We start from the raw sequence: 12,140 nt of genomic DNA on the forward strand, positions 1-12,140 counted from the left end.
TGTGGTTTACAGACTTGTCCTTCCATGAGCCTCGGGTAGTCTTGAGTTTCCCATCACTGCAGAACAAATTACTGTGAACTGCAAACAGCACCCACTTGTCGGCTCACAGCTCTGTAGGTTAGAAATGCAGGCACAGCATGGCTGGGTTCTCTGCTCAGGTCTCAAAGCCTGAAACAGTCTGTTTCCCACCTGGAGCATCTTGGAAGCAGTTTCAGTTTCTCCCCAAGGCTGTTGGGAGAATTCAGTTCGTTGTAGTTGTAGGACTGAAGTCTTCCTTTCCTTGCTGGCTGTCAGCAAAGGGCTGGTCTCAGTTCCTAGAGACCACCCACATCCCTTGCCACATGGCTGCCTCCATCTTTGAAGGCAGCAATAGAGTATTTCTTGCATGTCAAATCCCTCTGCCTTTGAATCTTTCTGACTTCTTTTCTGTGATCAGCCAAAGGATATCTCTGCTTTCTGTGTGTGTGTGTGCGAGGAAGATTGGCCTTCAGCTAACATCCATTGCCAATCTTCCTCTTTTTGCTGAGGAAGATTAGCCCAGAGCCAACATCCATGCCCATCTTCCTCTATTTTGCATGTGGAATGCCGCCACAGCATGGGCCGACGAGCGGTGCGAGGGTCCGTGCCCAGGATCCAAACTCTCGAAATCTGGGCCGCCAAAGTGGAGTTTGCGGACCCAACCACCACACCACCAGGCCAGCCCAGAAAATCTCTGCTTTTAATGGGCTCAGCTGAATGGATCAGGCCCACCTGCAATAAGGTCCCTTCTGCCATATGACATAACGTAGTCACGGAGTGCTATCTCACCATAGTCACAGCTTCCACCCGCACTCAAGGGGATACAGGATGTGTATACCCGGGAGTGGAAATCTTGGGGCTACTTGAGGTTCCGCCTACCACAGGTAGTAAGGCACCCATCAGAGAGGCCGCCATGGGAGGCTACAGTTACGAAGAGGCGTTTTCCTCCTGCTGTTTTCCAGGGGAAGCACTACTGGACAGTGGCATCAGAATCACCTCCGTCTTCACCTCCCCAGCCCTCCGCTGTGTGCAGACAGCCAAACACATCCTGGAAGGTCGGTGAGAACTGGAGGGAGCTTCTCATGTTGCCTTAATCTCATGGTTATTCTCCAAGCAGGGAGAGAAGTGAGCGGAGGGGAGAATTGGATGAGTGGTAGTGAATGGCCACCTAAGTCATAAGACAGTTAGGAACCAGCCCTCCAAGAACTGTGAGCAGGCACTGAACCCATTAACGTTTCTGGAAAGCCAAGATTGGCCTGCTTCTGTCGTGTGTTTAAAAAAAAAAAAAATCTGGGGAGAGGCATTCAGAAACCCAGAGAGCTGGGAACTGCTGTGGTCCCTTTTAAGTCCAAAATGCATGACTCTTCCAGGGGCAAGAGGATGGGCTGCTGGGAGCTGTCCGGCACCGTCAAAGGCTGAGGTGTGTTAGGAAGCCACGGGCAGGCCTGCAGCCTCCACCTGCAGGAAAAGGGCAGCCTGTTCAGGAGGCTTCGGTGCTGCTTCTCCCTCTGGATCCCTGCTGTGCCCACCCTGAGTGGGGAAGAGGGCACGTGATGTAATTCACAGTGCAGGGCACAGGCCGGTCCCCCACAGGGATAGGACGGAGGGCAGAGTGCATGGACACAGGTGCAGCAGGTGTGTAAATGTGGAGAAGGGGCTTGCCTCAACTTTCTCAGAGACGTAGGAAGTCAGGTCACCAGCTGAGAGTGAGAAAGGGGAGGGCCTGCTGATGTTTGAGGAGCGCCGAAGGTCTGAAACGCTTCTGAGGGAGAGGGGCCCGGTCATAGGAAAATATAGGATGGCCACTGGGCCTCACGAAAAGCCCATCTGAGGTCGGTGAGCACAACTTTACATTGAGACCACCAACTGGGAGTGGGGCTTTCCTCCAGGCGTGGACATGGGGCAGCAGATGGAGCGCTGGATCAAACCATGGGCGGGTTTGAGAAGTGAGTACGAGGAAGCAAGAGAGGGCATGAGGAACTGAGGGTGCACCCCAGGGGCAATGACTACTGACAGTAGATTTTAAGCTGGGTCATATGGGAAGTTAGAGCTTTAGGGAGGTGAATGGTAGAGAAAAAGTGGTGAGCTCAGTGGAGTAAAACCCTGGGTGGATGGCTGAATGGTTGGAGTTAGAGGATGAGAGAAAGGAGGCTGCAAAGAAAGGAGCACTGGTTGGAGACAGAGAAAAGTCAGACTCTGAGCTTAGGGAAGGGTTGCAGTTGTTGGTAACGACAAGATCAAGGTGAAGGGAGTGGGCTGCTCAGGCAAGGAGGAAGGCACATAACTGGAGGAGGGGGACACGGAGCCAAGAGGCTAATGCTGGGTGAGCCATCTTGCAGGTAATGGTATCACCAAGCCTTGTACCTGGAGTAGCGTCAGAGAGAGGGCAGCTAGCCAGGGCTGAAATGTTCATGGGAGGAGCTGTTGAAATGATGGTGGATCAACACAGCACGTGCACCACCACTGGCTCCCGAGTCTTCTCCCTTCTCCTATACTTACATCAGAGAAGCTCTGACAGGTGCCATCCCAAGTCTGGAAGCCCAGTCAGAATCCCTCCCAGGAGTGGAACTGATCTGTGAGCTGGACCTGTGCAGGCACTTGGCACAATCCATTCCTTTCCTATGTTCTCATAAACTTGCTGTTTCATAATCTAGTCTCTAATTCCTGAGGGACAAAAATCCGTTTTATCAGCAGGGAGTGTCCACAGTCCACCTTCCACATATTTAAAACTCAGAGGCAGCATCTGTATATCTGTAGCCTGCAGCCATCCCTCATTTGTTGTTTCTCACCCGAGCATGACAGCGGACCCCCAAGCTCCCCTGCTTGGTATTTCAAGTCACTAAGATTTAGAATGCCAATTTGTTTTGCCTTACTGTGGAGGGCTCCATGTTAATTGTGTTGCTCCTCTGCCCTTCTGGGCTCTCAACTAGTTGAGCCAGATGCAGGTTAAAGAACGATGTCAGGTTTCTAAACAAACCGGGTGAGGGCAGGACCCCCCAAACATGTGACTTCTACTGTGGCACTTTGAGAGATGTGGCCTGGCCCTGAGGCTAAAACGAAGCTTCCTAACACAACTCATCCCCTCCCTGCCAACACACACACACTCACACACACACACGCATGCACACACATACCTTGAGGTTTCATTCAGCTACAGAATCATAGACTCCAGTGTTGGGGGGACAGAGATTGGGAGAAGGAGATGGTCACCCTGCTGCTTTTTCAGAGCAGTGACTCCCACCCAGGAAACATGGACCCCATGATGTCAGGCTCCCTATTTCTGTGTTCAGATCCGTAGATTGCCCCACCCCACTCCCTCCATTCAGGAAGGAATAAGAAATGAGAAGCGGTTCCTCCAGTACTGCCTTTTCCAGAGGAGAATGGGGGAGAGCAGAAATGGCAACGCAAAGGCATGAGGTTCCCCTAATAGCTGGGTAATCCCTTTCTGGCTGTATTTGTTCTAAGCTTTTCAATTTGAGAATAATTCTTAAATATGATGGAATAAAGCTAAATAGATACGAAGTAATCTCATCCCTGGATTGTTTAGGATGAATATCTCTATTAATCCAACAACTATAATAATCAGATGTGAACAAAGCAAGAAACACATGCAAATACATGATAAAAGTGACGGACTGGTCCCTGAATCTCCCATCTCCCCTCGTCCCAGCCCTTTATATGGGCCATTTAATGAGCTTACTGTGTTCTAACCCATCCAAGAGGCTGCTCCTTTTCAACTAACTTTCAAAACCACCAGTTTCCATCTTTGGCTGGCAGCCCACTGACGAGCTGGTGTGAAACCTTGCAGACCACCTGTGTCCAGCCAGACCAGCACTTGAACATCAGTGATAATGATTTCCTCCCAAGTCGAAGGTTCTTTTCTAAGGATGATCTTAATCTTCCTTTCCTGCCCAACCTGTCTCACGATGGTAACAACATACGAATAAGAAGATAAAGAATATTCTTTTGGCCAGCTTTCCTAATAAAAGAATATGACTGAGAGCTTCAAAAACATTTTTCATAACTTTATCCCTTTTTTGTCATTGTTCATGTTTCCTCGTTATTAACGTATTTGTTCCAATTTTTTGTAAATATTTTTGACCTCTATTGTTTGTCTCTCTTGCATAAAAAATAAAAAGTTCTCAAAAATGTTTTCTGACGATGATAATGTCAACGTCTTTAACATGATCTCTCCTTGGCTTTTACTCTGTATGCAGATGATGATGATAATGATGATGATGAAGGCTGTTTAAAGAGCACACATTTATAAATCCTGTGCTAATCCAGAAAAACAAGGATACCCAGCCTTCTTCATAGGTCCTCAAACATGACCCACCTACTTTTCAGGCTGACATCTGAGACGCTGATAGGCTAAACTTTATTTCAATGCCATGTCAATGAATGTCCAGATGGACCGTTTCCCAAAGTGTGACCCACACAACAGTGGCTACACAATGTCCTCAAAGGAAGAGTGGCCAACCTCATTTGGGAAACTCTCCAACTGTCCCTTTGTATGATCTATTCACAATGGACATGAGCCCTTCACAGGCTCCGGGGAGAGCTCAGGAACCTGGTTAGCCCAGTTTAACTCTGTTTTCTAAATGTGTTTGACAAAGGAACCCACTCCATGGACCTGGAATACATTTGGGAAACTGGTTTTATTTCCAGCATCTGACTTTAATGACACTTGCTCCATTTCATACAAAAACATTAAGATTTTTTTCCCCCACTCAAAAAGAGATGGTCTTAGATTATAGGTCTTTTAGTCAGGTATAAAATGCTTAGGAAGGGTGAGTTGTGAGAAGTCAGAATGTTCCAGAAGATGGCTCCCTTCCACCCTTCACCTTTTGCTCAGTCTGGTCTAAGTGTTTATCAGGATGGCGCTTCAGTGCAACTAATATGCTCTGGGACTGGCCTCATCTTTTCCACAGATCGTTGAATTGGCCAAGTTCTTTAGGTGCACTCTCCTTCTCGATCCAAAGCCGAGGCCCCAGTGTCGTCTGGCTGTAGAGTTGCATTATTGGGTGATCAGGATGAGCACAGGGTGGGCCTGCTGCTGGTGGTGGCTCCTGGGAGACCCTAACCCTTCCTGATGGACGGAGGGTCATCCTCCTCTGATACCTTCCAACTATCTGGTGGTTTTTGTCTCAGAAATAGCACGACTGTGCTTAATCACAGAACAATATTTGCCAAGAAAAAAAAGAGATCACATTGTTTGAAAGTTATTATTTAGACTTAGGAGGAGACTTATTTACATAAAGCCGAAAGGGACACTGAAGATGACAAACATTTGTATTCTGTTGAATCCAGAGCTCAAACTGGAGAAAAAAATTAAAATAAGAGTGGAACCCGGAATCTTTGAATGGACAAAATGGGAGGCCGGCAAAACCCCCCCGACCCTCATGAGCCTGGAGGAGCTGAAAGAGGCGAATTTCAACGTCAGCATGGATTATAGGTATGCCCTCTCACGTTGTCTCCTGCTGGGGTTTATCTAGTTCTCATTAAGGAAAAGCTATTCACGACACTTGTAAGAGACGGTAGGGAAGACTTTATTGAGGAGGGACCACTGCAGTGGGCGTTTGCAGTAGGGGAAAGAGATTGGACTCAATTCTGGATATAATAAGGACAAGTGGGGATTTTTAGCTGAGGAGCAGGGTAGGGGTGGGTGGATGGAAAATTACTAAGAAGGAAGGGTAATTCTTGCTTAACTGACCTAACAAGATTCTTGCTGAAGGCAGGCCAGAGTGGTCAGACTCTACTGGGGCAGTAGTGGGAGATGTTTGCTCAGATATTGAGAGTGGGGAATTCTGGCTACACTGACTTGGCAGGATTCTTGCGAAAACTGACTCTCCAAGGGCAGACACTGAAGCCCAAAGGTCAGGCTAGTTGAGAAGAGGGTTCAGAGGAGCCTAGAGTTTGGTCAAGGAGAGAATCTTTGCCATTCTCTCTCCGTGGCAGACTCTTGGCCATCACAAACTCGTCTGGTGTTCGGTAAGAATGCAGGCTGGAGACTGAACGCCAGCCCTCTGCCAGTTCTGAGCACAAAACTGGAGCCTCACTGTCGAGGCCTCGAGGCAGAGCCATCTTGGAGAAGGTTCCCTTCTCCAGCTGACCACAGGCAAGCAGCCAGAGTGGCAGCCAAATCTTCCCCTCTCTCTTCTTTTAGGCCTGCGTTCCCCCTCGCCTCCCTCATGCCCGCTGAGAGCTACAACGAGTACGTTGACAGGTGTGCGGTGAGCGTGGAGCGGATCGTCAGCGCCTGCCCAGAGGATGGTGAGTGCCTCCACCGTCCTCGGGTGTGAGCAGCCCCCGGGGCTGGGGTCCTACCTCCAGGATGAAAACTGGCCAATCTTTCGAACCTCTTAATGCTTCAACCTCCCCCACCCCCACTCCCCAGCCAGCAGAGTGTTTTAGTGCTGTCTCTATGGTAACAGGGAGCATAGTCACATACTCCCCAACTCACAGGCCGTGGGCCCCCAATCCTGGGACTGAGAGCCGATAGGATCCAGGACAGCAGGGTCAACACAAACTGCCCGAGCTGCTTCCTAAAAAAAAATAAGAGTGTCTGTCCATATATTCTGCCCATTTTTTGATCAAGTTATTCATTTTGTTGTTGTTGAGTTGCGTGAGTTCTTTATATATTTTGGAAATTAACCCCTTATCAGATATATGATTTGCAAATATTTTCTCCCAGTTGGTGGGTTGTCTTTTAGTTTTGTTGATCATTTCCTTTACCATGCAGAAGCTTTTTAGTCTGATAGACACGTGAACAGACATTTTTCCAAAGAAGATATACGGATGGCTAACAGGCACATGACAAGACGTTCAGCATCACTAATTATTAGGGAAATGCAAATCAAAACTACAATGAGATATCATCTCACACCTGTCAGGATGGCTATAATTAACAAGACAAGAAGTAACAAGTGTTAGAGAGGATTTGGAGGAAAGGGAAGCCTGGTGGGAATGTAGCAGTTATGGAAAACATATGGAGATTTCTCAAAAAATTAAAAATAGAAATAACATATGATCTAGCTATTCTACTACTGGATATTTATCCAAAGAACATGAAATCAACAATTCAAAAAGACATATGCACCCCTGTGTTCATTGCAACATTATTCACAATAGCCAAGATGTGGAAGCAACTCAAGTGCCCATCAACAGATGAATGGATAAAGAAGACATGGTATATATATATATACAATAGAATACTACTCCACCATAAAAAAAAAAAAGACCAAATTGTGCCCTTTGCGACAACATGGATGGACCTTGAGGGTGTCATGCTGAACAAAGTCAGACAGGGAAAGACAAACACCGTACGATTTCACTCATATGTGGAAGATAAACAAGCAAACAAACATATAGATATGGAGAATAGATTAGTGGTTACCAGAAGGGAAGGGATAAAGGGGCACATATGTATGACGACATGTAAAACTAGGTGTTCACACTAGACGTGGTGAGCATGATGCAGTCTACAGAAGCCAAAATGTAATAATGTACACCTGAAATTTACACAATGTTATTAGCTAATAAAATAAAAGTTGCAAAAACTAAAAAAAAAAAAAGAGAGAGAATAAGAACAGAAGAACCAAATGTCGGGTCATGTTTGAATGAAAGTGGGAAGAAAACATCTATATAAGTAGAAGATTGAGACCATTTGAGAAATCTGAATATGGAAATAGTTTAAAAACTTTGTTAACTTTGTTAGGTGTGATAACGGCATGGTGGTTATGTAAGAATGAAAAGTCCTTCTCATTTGGAGATGCAAACTGAGGGATAGTCTGTGACCGGGCGTGATGTTGAGATATACTTTACAATAATACTGCAGGGAGCGGGTGCTGGGGCAGAGGAGGGTTGCTGCCTGACAGGCAAATGTCGATAACTGTCAGAACTCAAGATGGGTCCACAGGGATCACCAGACCCTTCCTGGGGTATATTTGAAAATGTCCTAGTAAAAAGTTAAAATCAATGGTATAAAAATTTAAGTTGGCAAGTATGTAGTGAACATCAGCGATGTGTCAGGCACCAAATAAAACATCATGGGAAAACTGAAGTGAAGAAGGCACAAGCTCTACCTTCAAGGAGTTTGAATATTGTTGGGGAAGGGGCACAGACATCTGGAATATTAGGAATATTAAATAAGACAAAGAAGAATCTCAAAGAATCAATAAAAGACCCCCAGGCCCACTGCCCCCACCTGTGTTCTTTCCATCTCTGGTCCCAGAGAGGCTCGGGAATAGAGAACTCTGCAGAGGAGGATTCGGGCAGGAGCTGAGCACCAGAGGGCATGCGATCCTTGACATCCTTCAGGAAGAGACTGCAAACCTCGCTGTATCCAGCACTCCCAACACACTCGGCCACCAGGCTGGTTTACATGGCTGGTTTTAACTGATGGGTGCCCTGGGGAAGGTACTTTTGGAAACCACGCCTCGGTGGCATCTGATTAATCACCAACCTGACCTTACTCACAGTCATTGCCTCAGGACATTAGAGGACAGAAAGTGAAATTAGAGCCTTCACTGCGTTTTCCGGGCACCACCTCAGCCCGCCCCTCTCCGGATGTCCCATTTCAAGCCTCCACCTCGGGCTGAATGTCAGTGTCCATGGATGACCCTCCCTTCCAAGGACCTCCCTACAGTCCTGAGGTCTTCCAGAATGCGGTGCAGACCATTGCGTCCTTGATGCTGGTGTCTACTGAACACCATCTTGTGCTGCCCACTGCAGGGACCACACTCGTCCCTCCGTGGTTGTGGCGCATGTGGTGGAGGCTCTCAGGATGCAGCACTTGAGCTGTAGAATGAGGAGGATTTGGAAGGCAAAGGACGCCCCAAGAGGAGACCGTGAGTAAGGCAGGAAGGCCAGAGGTGTGACAGAGCAACGAATAATCCCGCCAGGCTGGAGGGTAAAAGCTAACACCTCCCGCTCCCTAGACCTGGGTGGGCCCTTCACACACATTCTCTGTGAACTCCTCACCTTCCTGTGTGGTCTGAGCGATCATCTCCATTTACATCGAGTGACTTTGAAGCTCAGAGAGGCTCAGAGTCTGCGTGTCCAGGTCACCCCGCCGGAGAGCACAGGCCAAGGGTCAGCCTAGAGCAGCATCCTGGCAACTGCGCCATGATTTTGGAGGCCTAAAATATAAGAGTGAAATTAACAGGAAAAGTGGATCGGGGCTTTGGTCTAGGTGTCACATTGGAGAAAGTATTGTCACGTTAGGAGGCAATATGAATGGATGCTCTATGTCAGCCATAGCTTTCAAAGGAAGCTCTCCGTTCTGATTCCCTCCTCCAGGTAGAGCTGGTGGGTCCAGCCACAGGCACCTGCCTGACTCGCCAGCTGGTCTAACTCTCCGCAGCTCTGCTTTGTCCTAGCCTTGGCTCCCTAGTCGTGTCACCTGAGGGAGACTCACTCAGCCGGACTCTGGATGTCTTATCTAAAGTGAGAGTCATCAGCAGGCTCATTGTGATCAACTGGCTGATAAGCTCATGGATCAGGCCTGGGCGGCAGCCACCACTACATCCCACAGTGGAGCAGTGGCTCTCATCACAGCTGGCAGCTCAGATCATGCACTGCCCCATCCCTGAAGCTGGCAGGCAGGTGCTGCCACCCCCAGACCCTGCATGAGGATGTGATGCGCTCTGAGAACTATATACAAATGAGAGCAGACCAGCGAGTCCTACTAAGCTATCACCAGTCACACCTGCTTCCCACCCCGGGGTCTCTCCAGGCTTTGGGGCACCACGGGGTAGTTTCACCCGACAACTTTGGGGACTAATAAAAGGCACTCTCTGTACCTGCTTTGACCGTGAGGTGTTCTTTTTTCTGCAGTGGGTGTCATCCTGATCGTGGGCCACGGCTCGGCGCTGGACTCCTGCACACGCCCGCTCCTCGGGCTGCCGCCCCGGGACTGCGGAGACTTCGCCCAGCTGGTGAGAAAGGTACGTGCCGGTTCTTTTCTCTTTGGACCACAAAGTCAAGCACCCCGAGGATGCAGGGTCATCACACGCCCTTCTCAGAAAGAAAACAAGTGTCCAGCCAACGTAGGGCAGCAGGGACCCACCTGTCCCCTGAGAACGTGCCACCTGTTCACGTGCAAAGGGCAGCCTTGGGCAGGGGGCTGACAGAAGAGGTTTGTCTTCTTCATCATCATTATGGCAACTTTGGCCAATTGCTGCCAAGACAACAAAAAACAAGACACAGGACTTTCTTTACAGTCAGCTCACATGATTCCTTGCAACTCCAATAGTTGAATAAATGGTCCAGGAAAGAGTAAGCAATTTAGATAAGAAGAGAAAGGACATGTGCTGGGCTAGCTGGCTCTGGGGATCTAGGGGGTTAGGGTTAGAAACAAGTGTCCCCTCCAAAGTGTCTCCAAGGTGATGTTTCCCAATTTTGACCCAGATATTCCTGAGCACTCTGGAATTCCTAGGCCACTGGTTGACCATCGTCCAAATACACAGCTCGAGCCCCCCAGGTCACACTGTGAAACGTCCATACAGATTTTGGGGGGGCACTCTCCTGGTCGGCCGCAGCGCCAAGTGCTCCCTAAGAGTTCTCTTGCTCCTGCAAATGTTACCATATGTCCCGTTCCTGTGCCCCTTCCCACAGCCCCGGGCTCCCCTGGGGTTCCTCATCATCCACTCAGACAGCAGTGCTGCTCACGCCAGATGCTGACTGAGAACTGCATGTCGATGCTGTTCCAGAAACTCATTAGTCTTTGTAGCCAAATCGCCACCCCTCCCCTGACCCTTTGCCTCCTCTCTTGGGATTCCAGCCTTGAATTTCTTTGAACTTCCTTGAACCAAGGAATTGCTAGGCATTAAAAAGAGAGAGGAAAAAGGGAAAGCAGAACATGTAAACAAAAAAAACCTTAAAAATCAAGATCTACTCTAACACATTCATTTAACAGATGAAGGAATTGGGGTCTAAAGTTTCACTCTGTACTTTTTTCTTGGGGCTGAAAACTCAATACCTGTATTTCTTTTGTGATGCTGAGTTCGAGAATGCGAGCCACTCTTCAGGCAGCAGGGTCGACTGGGGTTCTCAGCCTCAGCACTGCTGACATTCCGGCAGGGTAATTCTTTCTGCAGGATGTTTAGCAGCATCCCTGGCCTCTACCCATTGGAAATAGCATCCTGTTGTGACAAACAATAACATCTGCAGACATGTCCCATTGTCCCATGGCGAGGGAGCCGTCCCGCACTGAGAACTGCTGGGTTCGGTGTTAGGGCAGCAATGCCAGTGTGGGCACATCATGTCCACCTCCAAGGCACGTGAATACCTCTCAGTTGGCTTTAGAACAAGTCTCAAGTCTGATTGACCTGATATAAAATATTAATGAGTGATGTAACTCTGTTCTAGATCCCTTCTCTGGGTATGTGCTTCTGCGAAGAAAATAAAGAGGAAGGAAAATGGGAGTTGGTGAACCCTCCCGTGAAGACTCTGACCCACGGCTCGAACTCAGCATTTAATTGGAGGAACTGGATCCTGGGTAACTGAGAACCCCCTGTACGTTTTCGTAACTTCATAATGAAGAAGCAAAACTCTCCGCAGAGGCGTTAAGATACTGTTATTTTGAAGGTATCTTCGCTTCGCCTAATATCATTTGTAGAAGCACAAAATGCACTTTTAGATTTCAGAATGTTTGCCACCGATTTCCTCTTTGTAACTGTGGATTCTCGTCCTGCGAGCTCGGCTGCGAGGATGCCACCTTGAAACGTGTGTCTCTGCCGTGTGGCTTGCAGGGGACTGAGGAACTGTGACTCTAACTTCCGGGAATTAAAGACCCACCACACGTGCACCAAAAGGATATCTCCACTTTATTTTATACGTTCTTATTTGTCAAGTCCCCAACCTTTTTTCCTTTTTCTGTTTCAGTCACTCTTTGGCTATGTCTACACAGGCCGAAAGAGGTGGAATATTCAATAAAACGGAAACAGAAAACCATCTACCAGATGGAAACCAGGGAACTGCTGCTTGGTGTCCGCAGCCCAGGTGTTAGTCTCCTGTTGCTGCTGTCACAAATGACCACAAACAGCGTGCTCATTAAAAACAACACAAAATGTAAACACACACACACAGATTTATTCTGTTGCAGTTCTGGAGGTCAGAAG

The 12,140-nt window shown here is 48.1% G+C and overlaps 1 protein-coding gene across 2 annotated transcripts in view; it reads left to right on the forward strand.

Moving 5' to 3' along the window:
- Nucleotides 1-11,896, forward strand: part of UBASH3A (ubiquitin associated and SH3 domain containing A) — a 44,466-nt gene extending 32,570 nt beyond the window's left edge. Inside the window, exons 10-14 of one of the 2 annotated variants that reach the window (XM_058523410.1) lie at nt 981-1,073; nt 5,329-5,473; nt 6,185-6,291; nt 9,856-9,965; nt 11,389-11,896. In XM_058523410.1, coding sequence (XP_058379393.1) covers nt 981-1,073; nt 5,329-5,473; nt 6,185-6,291; nt 9,856-9,965; nt 11,389-11,526 — 593 coding nt within the window. In that variant the 3' untranslated portion in view covers nt 11,527-11,896. The remainder of the gene's footprint in view (nt 1-980; nt 1,074-5,328; nt 5,474-6,184; nt 6,292-9,855; nt 9,966-11,388) is intronic. The other variant, XM_058523411.1, reaches the window with a different exon arrangement.
- The last annotated feature ends 244 nt before the right edge of the window (nt 11,897-12,140 follow it).

This window comes from Diceros bicornis, chromosome 27 (genome assembly GCF_020826845.1).
Source record: "Diceros bicornis minor isolate mBicDic1 chromosome 27, mDicBic1.mat.cur, whole genome shotgun sequence".
NCBI classification, from domain to species: domain Eukaryota; kingdom Metazoa; phylum Chordata; class Mammalia; order Perissodactyla; family Rhinocerotidae; genus Diceros; species Diceros bicornis.